Raw genomic sequence first — 20,826 nt, 5'->3', positions numbered from 1 at the left:
AAAGCGATATTCACACAGATCGACGACATCAAAACATATTTGGCGTTTAAATATGTCAGTTTATACATTACGCTCCTGCTTGTTACACTATACAGACTTTGTCAGATTATGAAATAAGGGACGTAAAGTGTATGCTTAAAACGTCATACTGTTCGAACTGAGAACATCTCTATGACGATTTTTATAGGTATATACAATTTACAGTTTGCTTTTCTCATAGTTCCTATTTTTGTATAGTGGATCAACCAGGTGAAGTGTTTTATACAGAATACACATATAGACCATGGATTCAGATCGATCTTCAACAGTTTATCGAAGTCACGCATGTTATTAAGCGAGATATAAGAAGTAAGTCTTATGTAAATGCCGGATATGATTATTTTATTGTTACAGTTCATTGTTTCTGTTGTTCCGTTGTTTTCCTCTGATAGTTAATGTGTTTCCCTCGGTTTTGGTTTGTGACCGGACTTGTTTCCGTTTAATCGTTAAATGGCTAATAAACAGGATATACTGCTATTGCCTTTTCTTATTATTCCAATTCCTGTATTTTACTTCTATCCTAGATTTTATGTGACTCTTCAAGTGGCCCGACAGGCAGTTTCATTATGTTTTTTTTCTTAATCCTAGTTAACAAGAACATACCAATAAGTTGAATATTCGCATGATTCAAGGGATCTGTGTTATACCTTTATTATATGCTTTGCATTAAAAGACATGTGGATATACTTTAAATTACACTAAACATTTGTGTTGACTTGTTTCTAAATATATATATCAGTGTGCAGTTTCTTGTGTTCATAGTTCTGAAAATCTTTCTTGAAATAAAATATTTGAAACCATGTTTATTGAGATAGCATTTCTGCGTCAAGGAAGGTAACAAATGTATAGGCCACTTCAAAAATCAAAGCGAGATGACAGTTATCACCAGTATTGCTCATTCTTTTCTTTCGGTGTTGTGTTTTGTATGTAACTGTTTGTCGTTTGGTAGTTTTTGTTTTTGCCAAGGCGTTATCGTTTTCGACATTCTAGTTTGAATGTCTCATTCACTTCCCAGATAAAAGATTTACCTGAATTCTAATGGTTTTGAATCGTCATTTTTATTTATCGTATATTATTTGTTTCGAACCAAACATAAGCAGTAAGATCATTTTCTGTTTAATTTCTCCGATTTTAGATTTTAGAAAATTGACCCCATATGTTTGCCAAACGAAAATCTGAAAACATACTCATCTATCAAACAACATGGAACGTGTGTCAAATCATAAAGAGAGAGAGAACTATAGATTTTGAAAAAAATATTATTAATTAATATATGTTATGGATAGAAAATATATATTCTATACATATTCATTCTCACTCTACTTACTGTGACTTGACTGGTAGTGTTGCTTTCCACCAATTGCAACTTATTCAAAATTCTGACCATATTGCAATTTGTTTTATAAAACCAAACTGTTCAACTGGTCGGAAATTTTAACAAACTGCTCAGTCAAATTGTGAAAGTGCAAGGTGATGATGTAAAGCATACTTACAATCCTACAAGACTTTTATTCCACTTCGAAGTTATAACGAAAAATCAGTCTAATAGTTTGTATAGACATTCTTTTTTTATTGTCATGCTAAAGGTGGTCAATACTAATTTAGAATTGCTATGTAAATGTCCAAACTAAGCTTTTATACAATAATTCTCTGAAAAAAGTTCTTCTACATGCATAAGAATCAAGTCATCATTTGAATTGAATCATTTCATATTCAGAAAAATATGTGAGAAATTACAATACGTTGTTAGGATAGGAAATTGTCATTGGAGATAATCAATTTTACTTTCAAAAAGAAAAATATTTTAGGTTATCTCCCATTGAAACCTATTACTAGTAACAACTTATTGTAACTTTACTGAATATAAGATGATTTAATTCAAATGATGTCTGATTCTTATGAATATAGAAGACTTGTCGAAACAAAAATAAAAGCTTAGTTTGGACATTTTTATAGCAATCCAGAATAACTACCTATTACCTTTGGCATGACAATAACAATAAAATGCCTATACAAACTGTTGGACTAATTTTTTATAGTAACATTGAAGTGAAATTAAAGTCTTATAGGATTGTAAGTATACTTTATTTTATCACCTTGCACTTCCACTACTGGACTGTGGTTTTCTGCAGCAGTTTGTTCAATTATTTGACCAGCTGACCATTTTGATTTTAAAAAACAAATAACAATTTTGGTCAATTTGTTGCAATAGATGGAGAGCAACACTGAGAGTCAGGTCATAGTGACGGTAAATTATATACCTCGACTGTCGTCGGGGACATCTTTACATCCTTTTCTTAAGCTCTGCAGTTATATACCATTATATGTTTATTTGTGTTTTTCATCAAATGCATTTGTTTATTAGACATAAAATTGCATGTATGTGTTACTATAACGGTGTTCGATATGTTCGCATTTGGTTTTGGTGATGTCTTTGTGTTATCTACAGTTTCTAACGTGTTCTGTTCTATATGCTTTTTGTTTTTCCAAATTCATTTTGCGGTAGGCCGGTAAGACATGTTTTCAAAGCCACATCTAATGAATCAAATTGACGAATTGTATCATGCATTTACAATAACCTTCCACAATTTTGCCCTTTAAAAGCACCAACAGGTAAAATGTAAGGGTTCGTTACAAAACTATTTGTTTAAGAAAAAGTCAAAATTCTGTCATGAATAAAAAAAAAAGGTGGTTTCAAAGTTTGTTTGTACATGTAGAGACTTAATCATATTGGCTTTATCAATACAATTATTGGTTTTGTTTTTAATAAATTAACAAATAACTATATGTGAATGACTTTCTTTAAAAAAATAAAAACCTTTGTTCTTACATCCCGACGACATTTACATCTTTGAGTGGCCAAATTCAGTGTATTCTCAGGCTGATTTGACTTCTTTACATAACATTCCTCATTTTTGGAATGAGTTATATGTTAGTCCTGCGAAACATGGTTATTAATAAATAACCTCATCATAGATACAGGATTCAATTTTTCATTTACGCCAGACGAGCGTCATTTTTGATAAGTTTGAATTGCCTTTGATTTAACTCGTAGTGAATGCATTCACTTATTTTACCACCGTGTATTTTGATTCTTAGGTTTGTATTTGTTATGTGACATTTTTAATGCCTGTACATTTTGTGTTTGACTGCACCAGAACAGGAGCCTGCATTTCAGGGGTTGTTATTGTCATACTATCGTCAATAATTGACTATAATTAGCATTAAGTAAGTTTTGAACTTTGTTCTGAAATGATTTTTTATATATTACGGCAAGATTTTAGTCATTGGTGAAGTGCCCTATAACTGTGTACATCCCGGAGCATCTGGGATCACCCCCAGTTTTTGATGGGCTCGTGTTGCTTAGTCTTTAGTTTTCTATGTTGTGTCTGGTGTACTACTATTTAGATATAAGAAGATGTGGTATGAGTGCCAATGAGATAACTCTCCATCCAAGTCACAATTTATATAAGTAAACCATTATAGGTCAAGGTACGGTCTTCAACACGGAGCCTAGGCTCACACCTAACAGCAAGCAATAAAGGCCCCAAAATTACTAGTGTAAAACCATTCAAACGGGAAAACCAACGGTCTAATCTATATAAAAACGAGAAACGAGAAACATTTATGAACCACATAAACAAACGACAACCACTGAACATCAGATTCCTGACTTAGGACAGGTGCAAACAATTGCAACTGGATTAAACGTTTTAATGGTACCAAATCTGCTCCCTTCTGAAACAGTAGTATAACATTATAACATAGAAACACACTCTATGAAATATCAATTGTAATGACTTAACTCAATCAAAAAACGAAGTGACACAAATAAATATTATTATCTTTTTCTTTTTCAGACATGGCATTGTCAGTTTATTATCAATTTATGAGTTTGACTGTCCCTTGTATCTTTCGCCTCTCTTTAACATTATTTGCAATAAGACTACATTTCTTAGTGCTTTATTTTATTACCTAAAATTAGATATGAATATGAATATGTAATGTTATTAATGAATGAGTTATCTTTAAATATATTGTACCTATTATAAAAACAAATCGAGTTGATTAACTATCACTATCACCGAGACTACATAGCAATGATAACAGGTTTACAAAAATGTATTTACATGCTCTATATCTACAGGTCCAAAAGTTCCTCCTCCGGACTTATACGGAATGTACGTTAGTAAAAACCAATGGGATTTTGTAAACAGAGGAGCCAGGGCATGTTTCTTTGGTCTAACAGAGAACGAATTTCATTGTCGTCGTCTAATTACCGGACAGTATGTGACACTTACACTAGAATATGAGCAAGATCATTACTTAGATTCTTTAATGGATTTAAAAGTCTTTGGGCTTCGTAAGTATTTAAACATGAAGCCGTTTAACAATTTTGATAGTCCTATCTAAGCATGTGATGGTATCATTAAACAAATGTACTGTTCAGATTTTCACTTAAACTCCATTTTTATGAATTTAATAATGATGGAGTGAATTTGCATTTAGTCTAATCAATCCAAATTTAAGCGAAACCATTGACTACGACAGATTGCCCGTCATCATCCTTCATGTGATATCAATTCATATAAAAAAAGAATGTCTGTGCCAGAAACACAAAAAAGAGTCAATAATGCGAAATTGACAGAAGTGGACATACAAAAGATAAAAAACTAAATGTCAACGAATCAAGGATTGAGATTGTAACATTACCATTGTATTCATACTAGTTGTTTTGTGAACGCTAACAAATAACTCTGATTCTGCACGACGAATGATATTTTAAAAAAAGTGTGTATTCAAATGGGTAATTATTTTCCTGTCTCACATACTGATTTATTTTTGTTCTGATATAACTTTTCAAAGACACAAAGCTAAAACATCTAGCATGTCTTTTCAGTTTTGATATACTGATTATGTCCTGTGGCTCAATGACGCACATACTATGTCTTCTTGTATCGCATAATTCCATATGATTTTATTGTGCTACTGAGACCTAAGGGTCTTCTTCATATCTTGATCTTTTGATCAGTATTTACAATGATGGAAGAGTTCAAACAAGAATTTGTGACATACACACCATTCCAATTGTCAGCTCCCATTTTAAGAAGTAACATATTCTCTGTGTCACTGTATGACATATACATATCTCAAATAAAACGTTACTAATAAAAAAAAGAAGATATGTATGATTCAAAAATGAGACAACTCTCCAAAAGAGACCAAATAGTTTGACCGATGCTATTTGTCTTTTGTAATATCTCACTAGCGACATGTTTTCGCGGACGTAGATCTGTAGATACTAGGATAGTCGTTTGATCTGTATCGATTATATCCCATTCCTGAAAGTTTAACTGAGGGTAAATTAACATGACGGGTGATGCATACATCACGGAAGACACTTACCGTGTCGACACATCTGATCGCTCCTGTTGTTTGACTAATGGTAATCGCTCTACTTTTTCTGAATGCCATATGCTATGTTCCGAGCAATACTAATTGTCAAATCTTTCATTTAATCCGGCCTTAGATGGAACCCACACCTTCCATACTTGGGGTGAGCACGCTACTACGAAAATGTATCACTAATAAGGTTCGCCACTTTTGGAGTTCGTGTAATTCTCTCAGGTTTATTAACCTCAATTAGTATGTTTTCAATGAATTTACTAGATGTGAGCATCGGTCTAATACTATTGTCCTTCATTTACTAATTCGTTCTTTATTTGTTGTGTAAATCAAACCAAAAACAAAATAAGAAATTCAAAGAGTGAGATTAACCCGATAAAACCAATTTTGATGACGATAAAACATACACAATTGTATAGTTAGAGAAAAATGCCCACTTACACTTATGATTCTCAAACAATTGACTATTTTTGGTTACTTGATTTAAGTATCTAACCTCCCCCAACATTAGTATGGATTGTTTCTTAAATGTTATACTTTACTATTTATATCCTTTTTTCCTTGTGCATTCCAAAATATTTTTAGCGACAGGATGTGGGCGTAGTCTTGGGATGATATCGGGTGACATTAAAGATTACCAGATAGAAACGTCTTCGAACTATAAAGATATTCACCGCAGTAGAGCAATTCAAGCAACTGGGGGCTGGTGTTCGTCACCCGAAGACATGGATAGGTGGTTAATGGTGAGTTTACAATAAGTAACTACAGGGCTTCAATCTGATGACATTACAACCAAATATAAATACATTTCGGCATTACAAGTTCATTAAATTTTGAATTATGTGGAGGATATAAACGAAATCACTTGAACTGATGTTGAAACTGACTTCAAGTTTTAACATGCAGACTTTCATTACATAGTCTGTACACTAACATAACAACGACAACATATTAGAAAAGTAACAGGGTTTATGGGATTTCCACATGAAAATACAAATTACAAATAAGTAACGACAGGTTTCAAGTTGTCTTTAAAATACTAGGTACTGATTATTTCCACTTAAAGGTTGATCTGATTGTACCTACAGAGGTTCAGGGAGTAATACTTCATGGGTGGTATCAGATGACAAGGAGGTTTATTCATTCCTTTGTGGTAGAGTTTGGTCTTCAACAACATAATCTCAAACTGTATGGTGAAGATGGTCGTGATCCAAAGGTAATTTAGTTGAAACAAATTCATAAAAGGTGTTTTTTTTAATGTTATGAATCTATTCTTGTCATTTTAGTCTTCATTCACAACGTAAGATAACCTGTAATAACAGTAATCTCAGAATCTTCAACAACGCATATGAATTTGAAATTGTTTGATAAGTTGAATTACTTTCGTGTGATATTCTTATTGAAACCAATTTTGCTATAGATGTGAGCTCTGAAACGAGATGGTACTCCAAACCGTGAGGGTCACTCTGAGGTGCGATTGTCTGAGTGTGACAGAATATAAGTCCCCCCATAATATTTGTTCTAAAGAACTTTTATCATATAACAAAAATTCAAATGGGAACTTTCCTTATATAATATTTTGTCCAATGCTATAAGAAAATTTGCTTCTCAAAGGATAAAATATTACATAAGGAAAGTTCCCAATGAAACTTTTGTCATAAGCTAAAAGTTCTTTGGAATATTAGCATGATTAGTATGGACAATGTTTTATATAATAAAAGTTCCTGGAATATTTGCTATATTATAAAAGTTCCAGGAATATTTGTTATATTATAAAAGTTCTATGAATATTTATTACATTAAAAAAGTTCCAGGCATATTGGAATATTGGCTATATTATGATAAATGTTCCAGGAATAGTTATCATGGTTACTAGATAATTAAAGTTCTAGAAATATTTATTATATGATCAAAGTTCTAGGAATATATGCTACAATATCCAAAATTATTTCCAACTACAAATGTATGGAAGTGAATTTCCAATAATAAAGTACAGGCATGTTCATGTCTTGTCTTGAATAAGAGCCATCGTTTAAATATGTAAAAAAATTATTCCTCAGACTCCATTCTTTGTATGTACTACATGTACAGGTAAATGTCATATGAGGTGAACATTAATTAAGATTTAATCAGGTGTAAAAAATCAAATGACACTCTTTCTTTAAAGGAACAAATATTATGAAACCATATGATGTTTTAGTTCCAGGAAAATATCTTATCAAGGTGGAATTAATATTATTATTATGTAATTTTTGTTTCAAAGAACTTTTGTTTTCCATCATTTGTTCCAGGGGGAACAAGTATTATGCGGAACCAATATATGTTCACATGCGCACTAAGTGTGTTTTTCATCACGGTGAAATGCGATGGTGGCATTATGACATTTTATTAACCAACTAAGTACATTATTGCCAAAAATGACTGGTTATTAAAAATAACATATTTTCTGTAATGGCCCTGTTTTTTCAATAATGGCCCTGTTTTTCTGTAATGGCCCTGTTTTTCTGTAATGGCCCTGGTATTTCTGTAATGGCCCTGTTTTTCTGTAATGACCCTGTATTAATGCCCAGCTTGTCTGTATTAAGCCCAGTTAGGGATTTTAATAAAGTTAATAAAATTAAGCTGTATAATACCTTTTTGCATTTTATTTAATTTAGTAACCAGCAACAAACATTAAAGAACCATATAAAGGGATCACTGTTCATCCTGTTTTTCAACACATAACTTCTTTCAACTTAATATCTTGGATATTTGGTATATCTAAAGCTTGATCATGGTGAAGTACAAATAAACTGTCATTAAAAGAGTAAGAGAGTACATCAAATTGGCAGCAACACATACACTTTTTTCAGTTGGTTAATAAATGTATTAAGAAATGGGTGTTTTTATAATGGACCTGTTATATGTCTTTGGTCAGTAATAATGGCCTCGGATGTCTGCAATGGACCTCGGCATTGCCTCGGGCCATTACAGACTTCCTCGACCATTATTACAGACCTTGGACATATAACAGGGCCATTATTAAAATACACATTCATTAATACTATAATATTGTTGATAGCTTACCCTAAGTGTTATGGTGGTAACGCAGAAGTGCAATGGTCTACATTGCCATTGTTAATGTATGTAAGATCACCCCCAGTGTTTGGTGGGGTTCGTATCGGTAAGTCTCTAGTTTTCTATATTGTGTCTTTTTCTTTTTTAGCCATGGTGTTTATGTTCAGTTTATATTCGATCTATGAGTTTGAATGTCCCTCTTTTAGAACTAGTTTCAAGGTCTTTAAATTGATAAAGGGTTTATTAACTTCAGATACTAAGAAAAAAGATGGAGGATTTTTAGATTTGGGAAAGTTACCTTTTTGAAGCGATTTTTTATCGAAATTTATACAAGGTTTGTTTTTGTGTGCGATGGAGCGTGACCTATTCTAAATACAAGCCAGTCTGCAGACAGACTCTCATTCTCCGTATTAAAATAGCACGATGAACGAGACACTCATAAAAGAAAAGAATAAATGTTAATGCAGAATTATATACACATGTAGAAAACCAAAGAGGACAATATATCATCCATTATTCTTCCTCTTTGATATAGTAGTTAAACTCAGTAATGAGTACTCAATAAATTTAGTGCGAAACTGTGATTAAAGACAGACAAAAACAATAATGAGTTTACATCTAACTATTTAAAAAAACCAGACTTACTTCTCATAATAAATGCACATCTGTAGATTTTAAACTAGCTATCAGACGTCAAATAGACAATCGAACATCAGCGAATGGACCATCGAACATCTGCGTAGACCATTGCACTTCTGTGTGAACATTGCACTTCAGCGACTCAACGAGTCCGAGTCTTCCATAAATAAAAAATGATAAAACAGAACTATGTGTCTCTTATCAAATGATGAAGAAAAAAGACCAACAAAAAAAGTGACTTATTTGGTTTAAAAGGATCTGCATGGTTGTTTATCTATTTATTTTCTTTCTAAATACATGTTTATGTTTGTATTTCTCTGTCCTGAATGTTCTTGATTTTATATGTACTGTATTCCTATCATGTAATGATGTCATTTTAGTGTTATATTTAATATTGTCATAAAAGTGCGAGGCTAGGATTGCCACAAAACCAGGTTCAACCCACCATTTGATCTTAAAATGTCCTGTACTAAGTTAGGAAAATGACAGTGTTATAGAATGCAAAAAGAAGAGAGTATAAAATATCGTTCTCTGTCAAGTTAGATGTTTTGTAGGTTTTCACCATTGATACTATTCAAGACGTACACATTCTACAAAAGTTCATGTTTTTACATGATATACTGACAAGATACATAAAGATCAGAGTTATAGACCCAAGTAACGACATTGCTTGTTTTAAAGCAGAATTTATTGGATGTCAAGTATATGGTAATAACTTTAACAGTTTCAAATGACTTAACAGTTTAGTTAAATGTAAATGTAATCAATAGTTTAAAAATTAGAGGCAAAAGATCCGAAAGGGTCATTCAAACTCATAAGTCGAATTTAAACTGACAACGCAAAGAAGAAAAACGACCTAAAAGAGAAATAAAAGGATACAAAACACAGTGATAGTACTTTGATTTTACATTTAACGCTTTATTTGTCCATTATATGATTATTGCATACTAAAGACATTTTGTAATACGTAAAAAATGTAATCTCCGAAAATATGTTTCAGGGCTACTACAATCTTCTACGTTCTACGTTTTCTTATATCGGAATCAGATTAGTACGAGAATAACTATCAAATTTACTGTTAGTGCAGTCATTTTGGTAATAAAAAAGACGTCTGAAATGTCTGTTTTGTAGGAAGCATATTTCTTTCCACGAAGCCTTTGTTGTATACCGTCAATCGTATCACACAAAAAAAACCCCAAACAACACATATCCAATAAATGCAGTTTGTTCGAATAGTTCTGTGCTTTAAAAGACTTAAAAACATTTCAGAAAATGAAAATGTATCGAAAAAAAGGAAGGGGTGCGGAAATACTAGACAAATCAGAGAAGAAAGTAAACATCACGACAAACAATGGTCTAGAAAATTTTATACAGAAAACATCGTTTACCTTGCATAATCACTTGCAAGAATAGGTGAACTATCGGAAGATGACAATTCTGTTTGTTTGGTCCAAGTTTTCAGAAGTTTTATAAGGTTTTAACTCCATAGACATAGTTGACCTTACATGAAATTAAATATTACTTCTAGATTCATTTTGATCATTAAGATCTTTATGTTTCGTAGTATATATACATTCCTGTCTTTCAATTGTTTAGAGTTTACCTTGCATAATCAAGGCAAATCTAGTGAAGTGCTTTGGGAAATATACATTAGTTAATATAATCATTTAAGTCTTACCATTAATTATTATTTTTGCTGTGTAGTCTATATTTAGGTTTCTATAAACATTCAGACCAGTTATCTCATCTTAATGGCTTTCAGTTTCTAATGTAGAATCGAACTTCTTAGCTTAGCTTGTCTAAATAATATTGTACATAATAATTTATCTATTGTTTCGTTTTATTTAACAAAAGCTTCCCGCAATATATTGTGCAAAGAATCGCGTGGTAGCATCCTCGGTAGTCCTAAGAAAAGCATTGACATGGGTTTTGCCTCTGTTCGATACATGGAAACAAATGGTTTTTGTGATAACGATTCAAGTATCACCTTGAATGATTGCCAGCAGCGGACTATAGATAAAGGATACATTGGAAACATTTATCAGGGAACAAATGTTCCACACTGCTGTTATTACAATACAAGTAGCACCAATAGACATTTCACACATCTGTGGAAAAGAGAAGACAACAAAGATGTACTTTCATCCGAAAGACTATGTTTCTCAGGTAATAAGATAATGTTAAATTTTCTTATTTTCAATGATGAAATATATCCATCACATGTATATTGAATACTGTACCACAGTATAAAGCTGTGACTATAGAAAATGTTTTCGTATTGAATAATAATCCTGGTACCTTTGGCAACTATTATCGCCTAATGCAGACTCGTATTCTGTATATTTAAACGACAAATGAAAATACATCCCGCAAACCAGCCAATACACGAAATCAAAATTTTTATATATATATATAGATATAATAAAAGTGAAATCTAAAGTGAGATTCATTCAAGTATGTCATGTGGCAGTTGTAATTTTATGGTTCGTTTCTGTGTGTGTTGTATTGTCGTTTGTTTTTGTTGACCTTTTAGTGTTTCTATTGTTTCGTTGCTTTCCTCTTGATGTGTTTCCTAGGTTTCAGTTGGTAACCCGGATTTGTTTTCTCTCAATCGATGTATGACTTCCAAACAGCGGTATACTACTGTTACTTTTATTAAATGTCATATAATACTATGTCGCGGTTGCCCGAAATGTGCTGAAATTGAATAATTTAAGTTCCATATCTTATTACAGACGGGTTTTCCGTATTAAGGGACCATAACCATAACACCCTTTGTTTAAACTTCGACAATCCTTTATTGCAAGTGCAACAAAAAACCATGATGAAAGGAAAAGTAATCAAACGTGGAAAGGAGATATAAACAGATTCTGGAATATAAAAAAAGTAATACACCAAAACTTTTTTTAACTGTTATTACAATTTTGAGTAAACCAATGAATAGGTTAAATTTTCTTGATGCTTTGAGAAGATTTCAAAGATATATTGCCAGATACTAATAAATAAAGCCGTCATTGGCTTTCCGAAAATGTAAAAGCATAGCTTGTTATCATCTGGATATTAAAGCGAGTTTTGGATATTTGATTAAACACTTAAATAAAATCAACAGTAGTATACCGCTGTTCGAAATTCATAAAACGATTGACAAAGAAACAAACGCGGGTTACAAACGAAAACTGAGGGAAACCCATAAAATATAAGAGAAGAACTACGACACAACAGAAACACAACACTAAAATGTAACACACACAAAAACGAACTATAACAATGACAAATTTCCTGACTTGGTACAGAAAATTTTAAGAAAAACATTGTGGTTGAACCTGGTTTTTTGGCTAGCAGACCTTCCGCTTTTGTGGCAATGTTAAATTTAACATTAAAATGACAACATTACATGCCAGGCTACAATAAAAATAAATGGGAGAACACATAGGACAGAAAATCACACAAATAAAAGCAATCAAAACGTACCAGGTTTATAATTTAATACGCCAGACGCGCGTTTCGTCCACACAAGACTAATCAGTGACGCTCAGATAAAAAAGTTCAAAAGCCAAAACAAGTACAAAGTTGAAGAGCATCGAGGGCCAAAAGTTAAAAAAAGATGTGCCTAATACGGATTAGGTTTCCTGCCTGGCCCAAGAACATCCTTAGTATTTAGAATATTTCATACTTTTGCAAACAGTTAATTTATAAAAATGCCAATATAATAGATATAAGTGGTGACAGAATAACTACAGAATAAAAACGAATACATAAAACAACCTCAACCAGCACATAAAAAGTCACAGCCGAGTTAGCCGAAGAGATCTAAAAGGAAAGCAATCTCAAAGGAAATTGTGTAAAATGAAGACAATTAACAGCAGTTAGCTCTTATCCCACCTTTATTTTCGTTTAGATTCTTAGACAAAAAATAAAGATTTAATGCAAAACTTCATCCTGATAAAAAGAGAGTATCAGTTATGTTCAACTTCGTTCTTTTCCAAACAAATAATATGCCTACAGAAGTACCTCTCCACAATTAGTTTAATACTATTGCTAACAATTTTACTCTTTCCAAAAGACTTTTATAGACCATCGTTTAACGGTGCTGGGGGAATGATGTTTCCTCCTCTACACGGATATACTGATTATATAGACTCTCCAATGTTTCCATCGAATTATCCAAAGGGAATAACTGAACATTTAACCATATGGAGCTTTCCAGGAAAGTACTTAAAACTGACCATTCTCTATGCGTCATTTGCCCAGACTGCAACTGAAGCGCAGCTTAGTCAAGTAAGTTGACTCTTGAACACAAAGGAAGTGAACGTTTCTAAATGTAATTTTCACATTGTATTTCCTAGAATGATTTATTACGCATGACAATAATCTCCTCTGTTATTACACATGACAATAATCTTCTCTGTTATTACGCATGACCATAATCTTCGCTATGATTACGCATGACATTAATCGTCTCTGTTAATATGCATGACAATAATCTTTTCTGTTATTACGCATGAAAATAATCATCTCTGTTATTACGCATGACAATAATCTTCTCTGTTATTACGCATGACAATAATCTTCTCTGTTTTTACGCATGACAATAATCTTCTCTGTTATTACGCATGACAATAATCTTCACTGTTATTACGCATGACAATAATCTTCTCTGTTATATATAATTGTTTGATGGCATTACTATAATAAGAAAGTCTTGAGATTTTTTTCAACTTCAATAAAATTTTCATTACTTTAAGCTTTAAATATATAAATTGCAGCACCATGCTAGTTTCATAAAGAACTTTAACTTTTCTCAACTACTATGCCAAATGTAGTAACGAATGGATGAAAGTTCTAACTAAACAATTTCAATTATCTGACTTATATATCTCGATCACGGTAATTATTGATTAAAATTTTGCTTCTTTTCTGTAGAGTGGTCATTCGTATATTAATCCAAGTTCATGTAAGGACACATTATCAATAGATATTGGAACAGGAAAGAAGATAAAAATAACAAATGACAACCAAAACAGATACAGATATGCGTCTTTCGTGGCAACTGGAGATAATGTCAACATATATTTCACATCGTGTTTTCAGTATCTAATGGCAGATAACTTAATGTATCAATTAAAGATTGAAAATATAGGTAACAGTTTGTTCTTTAACTTCTTACCTCATTTGGCTTATTAATATTTTTGCTTCGAGCGTCTATGTTGAGTTGTTTGTAGACACACTGAAGTATAAAATTATAAGCCTAGTATCTGTGATGTCTGTTTTTTTTTATGATAATGCCTTTAATACTTTGTAACACGAAAATGTCTACCGTATCAAGGTATATAGGTAAAAGAGAGCATATGCTGAAATTTGCACTTGTATAAGAAAGACTTTCAAGTCTTTTTTTAATCACATTGACGGGTGGTTGTCTTATTGAAGAATATTTCAAGTTCAGTTCCAGTGAAAAGCAACACTCTGGTCACTTGAGTAAACAAAATACACATTATAATAAATATTTCAGCAAAAGAAATCAATCAGAGGTCTAAAAATCGTTAATCCGTCACATATCATAAATCAAATATTTATGTCTTCTCACATTTAGAAAACAAAGACTTTTTTTTATCTTTGATTGATGCGTAGAATTGTCTCGTTTTCGAGGTCCGTTAGATAATGTTTTGATTAATTGTTGTTTTCCTTCTTCTGTCATTTATTTTTTTGCTCTGACAAAAACCCAGCAAAACAATGACGATAATATTAAAGTGTCACTTATATTCAAATTTTATCAATTAATCTAAACAACCAAACACTTATGACGTCGTTGTCACATAACAAATGACATTGTGCCTGATATTCATATGATGAAGACATAATCTTTCAATCAGTTTAATTGCGGTCTGGAGCTGGCATTTCAGTTAACTGCTAGTAGTCTGTTGTTATTTATGTATTATTGTCATTTTGTTTATTTTCTTTGGTTACATCTTCTGACATCGGACTCGGACTTCTCTTGAACTGAATTTTAATGTGCGTATTGCAATGCTTTTACTTTTCTACATTGGCTAGAGGTATAGGGGGAGGGTTGAGATCTCACAAACATGTTTAACCCCGCCGGAATTTTGCGCTTGTCCCAAGTCAGGAGCCTCTGGCCTTTGTTAATCTTGTATGATTTTTAATTTTAGTTTCTTGTGTACAATTCGGAGTTTAGTATGACGTCCATTATCACTGTACTAGTATACATATTTTTTAAGGGGCCAGCTGAAGGACGCCTACGGTTGCGGGAGTTTCTCATTACATTGAAGACCCATTGGTGTCCTTCGGCTGTTGTCTGCCCGATGGTCGGGTTGTTGTCGCTTTGACACATTCCCCATTTCCTTTCTCAATTTTATTTTTATTATAGATAATTATTCAATCAATTTGAATATATTGAAAAAAAATATTTTTGTAACGTACATGTTTTCAACAATACCACAACATTAAGGTAGTATACGCCAATTTGGCAATCTGTGGCAAATGTGTATATCATCTGTATATCAATTGTGGCAAATGATAAAAAAAAACAAATATCTTTTTTACATTTTTTTAATTATATATTTTTATAGATTATCCAGGCTGTGGAGTAAATGCTACAAGATTTGCAACGTGCACTGAGAAAACTGCATATATAGCATCTCATTTATACCCCTCCTTATATACAGCGTCTGACACAAATATGTGGAAAATCAGAGGACGATATGGACAATATATTGAACTTCAATTCATAGAACTAGATGTGAACATTTTGCAACTGGTTGATGCGTTTGTTGAAGTATTTGACTTTGATATCGTGGGCGAAAGATCTGAATCTCTTGGTCGATTCACTAAGGCTACGAAGCCACATTTTAGATTGGTATCAAGTTGGCATATGATGGATGTAGAGTTCCGTGTCGGTAATGATCTGACTGGTAGAGGCTTTCTGGGTTTATATACGATAAAAGATAATGTTATTGATACCATTTCAAATGACTCAGGTAAGTTTTGTAAAAGTATCTTTTAATTATGTTTGGTAGTATCTTTAAAGGCCCATCAGTCTATTTCCTTAACATTTCTATTTTCGCCATAATTTACAGTTAGTTACATACATAAGGATGATCTGCAACAAACACTTAAACTTATAAACAAAAAGACTATATTCAACTTGAAAGTATTTTGATTAAAAAAAGGTAAAGTTCTAAATAGATGGACTAGCGAAAGACTAGGTAAAGTTATAAGTTATCTCTAAAGTCGTTGAGAAAATCAACAGAAATAACTTAAACGTGATATAAAACCCAACTTTTCATTGCACCTTAACCGTAGATCTTACATTCTTGTTTACAAAGTAAGTAAGTAACCATATAAAAAAGATTTTTGCTACATTCAAAACTTATCAATTTGTATATGGACATTCTATAAGATAAAAACCCATTAGTTTATACCATCAACAGCTTTTCAAATCTTTAATAAGGCAAACGTAGTAATATTTATAATTCTTCGGACATGTACAACGTATCTAATGACAGTAAATAATAAACGATTTTGGGAAAACAGCGATGTGGTACGATGTTCAAAATGAATTGTGTTTAAGTCTGCAATAAAATGTATATTCAGGACCAGCATATCTTAACGCAAGACGAACACGAAAACTACTTTGTACTAGACCAGCACGCATAATAATGCTTAATGCTACGACTTGCCATCCTACTAAAACATCTTATTCTAACTCTGAGCCGACCTCTGCCTACATATTTATGCACATACACAAAACAAAATGTTGACTGCTGTATCCATATTTTGGATATTTCTAGATATTATGTCTGTTTGTTTGTTCACACATGTTTGTCAATATAATGGATTTGTATGCGACTGTCATAGAAGTAAGAAGTTTGGCTACCTCTAAAACCAGGTTTAATTCACAATTTTCTACACAAGAAAATGACTGTACCAAATCAAGAATATGACAGTTGTTTTTCATTCGTTTGATGTGGTTAAGCCTTTTATTTGTCATTTGATAAGGGACATTCTGATTTATATTTGTCTTGGAGTTCACTATTTTTGTTTTTTTACTTTTTTTGGAAGAAAAAGCCAGAACCAACTGAAAACATTTCGGTTTGATCTGTCCGGAGACCTCGGACAAACACTCCATCTCAAAAGTGTGATCTTTTCCTAAAAAAAATGAGATGGTATGAAATTTAAATTTGTCCTTTAGTTATTTCGCAAAGTGGCAATGCATTGCATCATAATGTGTGGTACATTTTACCATAAACACTTTACAAATAAAGTATAAATATCTATTTATAAATAACCGTTTTTTTTAGATTGTGCTGAAACATGGGCTAACTTGAAAGCAAGTTGTTATAAGCTATTTCACAACAACAATACTAATCAGCAAAAGGCTGAAACTGCATGTGTGAGAAAACGGGGTCACCTTGTCAGTATCAACTCTGAAGAAGAAATGGCCTTTGTTCATCGACTGTTGTTTACCATGGCTGAAACGACAAGTGCTGAAAAAATATACATAGGCATGTTAATTCTATTTAATTTAATTTATAGATTCTCATCAGGACCGTAGTATTTTGTTATTCATTATGCACATCTACAGAATGCATCTAACATTTCAAAGGAATTTTCGGACTGTAACATCGATTTAAAATAGCAACCTGAGAATAATTGGACACGTGAGTGGAAGTCAAATAAACAGAAAATGAATAGTTACATAAATTTTAATTTATCATGAATCAAACCGTAAAAATGTACTTTTGTTTTAAACGCAAACCGTTCACAATCATATAAAGTTAGTCTCATTCGTAAAAACCGCTCATCATTAATATAAAATATCCCAAAACAAAAACTGTATAATATGACCAGAACATTTACATTGCTTTTTTACATACTTTTTGATAAGATGATTATACAACGGGACGATGCAAACATTTTTATGGCCCACCTACGATAGTAGAGGGGCAGTATGTTTTTGGTCTGTGGCTCCGTTTGTCTGTGCGTCCGTCTGTGCGTCCGTCCGTTCAGGTTAAAGTTTTTGGTCAAGGTAGTTTTTGATGAAGCTGAAGTCCAATCAACTTGAAACTTAGTACACTTGTTGCTTGTGATATGATCTTTTTAATTTTAAAGCCAAATTAGTCTTTTGACCCCAATATTTCACGGTCCACTGAACATAGAAAATGAAAGTGGGAGTTTCAGGTTAAAGTTTTTGGTCAAGGTAGTTTTTGATGAAACTGAAGTCCAATCAACTTGAAACTTAGTACACTTGTTGCTTATGATATGATCTTTTTAATTTTAAAGCCAAATTAGTCTTTTGACCCCTTTTTCATGGTCCACTGAACATAATAAATGAAAGTGGGAGTTTCAGGTTAAAGTTTTTTGTCAAGGTAGTTTTTGATGAAGTTGAAGTCCAATCAACTTGAAACTTACTACACATGTTCCATATGATATCATCTGTATAATTTTAATGCCAAATTAGATTTTTACCCAATTTCACGGTCCATTGAACATGAAAAATGATAGTGCGAGTGGGGCATCCGTGTACTTTGGACACATTCTTGTTTTAATTTATATTTTCCCTTTTCAAATACGTTTCCCAGCCGCCTTTTTTTACCTTCCCAAGTCCGGAGACGCTGGCCTTTGTTAGTCTTGTTTGTTTTGTTTGTTTTTTAATTTTAATATATTGATATGTTTTGTAGTTTAGGATAACGTCCACCGTTTTGTTTAGGGGCCTACTGAAGCCCGACTCCGTTAGTTGGATTTTATAGTTGTGTTGATAACCGATTGGTGGTCTTTGACTGTTTTCGGCTCTTTACTGTTTTTGTCTCTTTGACGCATTCTTCATTTCCATTGTCAATGTTATTTCTTTGATTTGTATTTCTCAGGTTTGGTCAAAAGGAATAAAGGTTACAAGATAACAGATTTCCAGTGGTTGAGTGGTGAACCATTAACGTATACAGCCTGGTAATATGCTTATTATATTTTCTAATCAAAGTAATCCATACAATAAAAAACCTGGTAGATTTAGACAGACTATTACCAAAATATATAAACTAATGTCATTTTTAGTTGAAAAAATTAATAAAAACAGTTTGGAATTCTAAACTCCACATTTTCATTCTAAATTTAAAAGTAGGAATATCGAACTAGATGTATAAGCATTTTATTACTTCTCATGCTATTTTACTGTTGCCTAGGTAACTTTAATCAAGTCATAATCGTATCTGTCAATCAAATCCAACAAAAACGTAAAGATGATGAATAAGACTTCAACTTGTGAGAAACAAGAAACGAACTTTTTCGAAGATTGAGTGACTACATGCACGACAACTGTTCCTGCATAAATCTAATTCAGATGCTTATATATTTGATTATAATTTTAATTAGAATAGAAGACAATTTTGATAGCCTTAGAAGCTGAAGATGATTTGTCTACGGTGTAAGTAAGTTAAATAAATGATCAACGCTAAATAAATATATTAGACTGCGTTGATAATTCGTTTAGATAGTGTGTTATTACAGAAATTGTATCGGTAATTTATTTGGTTGTAGTAAGCGTAAATTTACAACACATTGATATAAGCTTTATTTAAGAAATTGGTGGATTAGTGTTGTTCATATGTTCGCTATATGTCTATGTGATATCTAAGTAATCAAAGAAGTGAATATATAAAATCAATATATCATTATAATCTTAAGACATATTCTAAATTTACTGACTAAGCTGTATTTGAGACTTTTCTTATACCTGTCCAAACACTGTTTTATTTGTTTTAAGGTATAAGAAAATGTCAACGAGTATCTCTCAACCAGATGGGTTCGATGACGAACAGTGTACGGCAATCATACTTGACAGTATTCATAATAAACAGAACTGGCATGATGTTCCATGTGCTTATGACAAAATACATTATTTCATGTGTGAGACACAATTGGATCCTATTCAGAATCAAGGTATTATTTTAGGTATTTTTGACATATAGCTCTTCAACGATTTTCGGTACTTATCTATCTTCGGATTTCAAATGTTTGGCTTTGAGCGTTCCTGATGAGGGTAAATCCAGAAAAGCGCTTCGGGCGCGAGAAATTTTAAAAACGTGTTGTTTTTACTTTTTTACAATATCCTTCAAAATGAAACGACATACTAGTATAATATAAAAATTAAGTACAAAATAAACACCTTTGTACAAACAAATATTATAGATTGTATACTAAATATGATGGACAACTTTTCATTCCTCTTATTTGAATTTGTACACTATAACAGAATTATAACCCTGTTTAATGTTATGCTCTTCTTTCATAATTTTTATACCTTTTATCTGAATAATTCTTAACATATTTTAAAATAAATATTTTGATGAAGATCAATTATATTATTTGTTCACCGGTCATCAATGACTAATATGTTGATTTAAAATTGGCTTTAATTCACACAATAAACAACGTATCGTGCTGTCATAAAAACAATTTGGTGATGTACGTATTATCCAAATAAACATATACTTAGACGAGATTTGCCTCAATACAATTAAATCCAGATTTACTCCTGTTGCTACTTTTCAACTCTATATCTCTATCAACTTCATCTTCGTTTTTGACTTTGAATTTAACAGAGATGTGTTGGATAGTTTTGATCACATGATTTTGTAGACTATTTGAAAACTACTAACAATGAGTGTTCAAATG

The 20,826-nt window shown here is 32.1% G+C and overlaps 1 protein-coding gene across 1 annotated transcript in view; it reads left to right on the top strand.

Moving 5' to 3' along the window:
• The window catches only part of LOC139487629 (G-protein coupled receptor GRL101-like), a 48,490-nt gene that overhangs the window by 1,678 nt on the left and 25,986 nt on the right, over window positions 1–20,826 (top strand). The window contains exons 3-14 of the mRNA XM_071272549.1: window positions 238–348; window positions 4,187–4,402; window positions 6,031–6,188; window positions 6,512–6,661; window positions 9,696–9,849; window positions 10,996–11,307; window positions 13,205–13,419; window positions 14,065–14,281; window positions 15,726–16,133; window positions 17,457–17,660; window positions 19,023–19,101; window positions 19,916–20,091. Of these exons, the coding sequence (XP_071128650.1) occupies window positions 4,219–4,402; window positions 6,031–6,188; window positions 6,512–6,661; window positions 9,696–9,849; window positions 10,996–11,307; window positions 13,205–13,419; window positions 14,065–14,281; window positions 15,726–16,133; window positions 17,457–17,660; window positions 19,023–19,101; window positions 19,916–20,091 (2,257 nt within the window). The 5' untranslated portion in view covers window positions 238–348; window positions 4,187–4,218. The remainder of the gene's footprint in view (window positions 1–237; window positions 349–4,186; window positions 4,403–6,030; window positions 6,189–6,511; window positions 6,662–9,695; window positions 9,850–10,995; window positions 11,308–13,204; window positions 13,420–14,064; window positions 14,282–15,725; window positions 16,134–17,456; window positions 17,661–19,022; window positions 19,102–19,915; window positions 20,092–20,826) is intronic.

This window comes from Mytilus edulis, chromosome 9, assembly GCF_963676685.1.
Source record: "Mytilus edulis chromosome 9, xbMytEdul2.2, whole genome shotgun sequence".
Taxonomy (NCBI): domain Eukaryota; kingdom Metazoa; phylum Mollusca; class Bivalvia; order Mytilida; family Mytilidae; genus Mytilus; species Mytilus edulis.
Note: the sequence above shows the minus strand (reverse complement) of the source record. Positions and strands in the feature narration are given on the sequence as shown.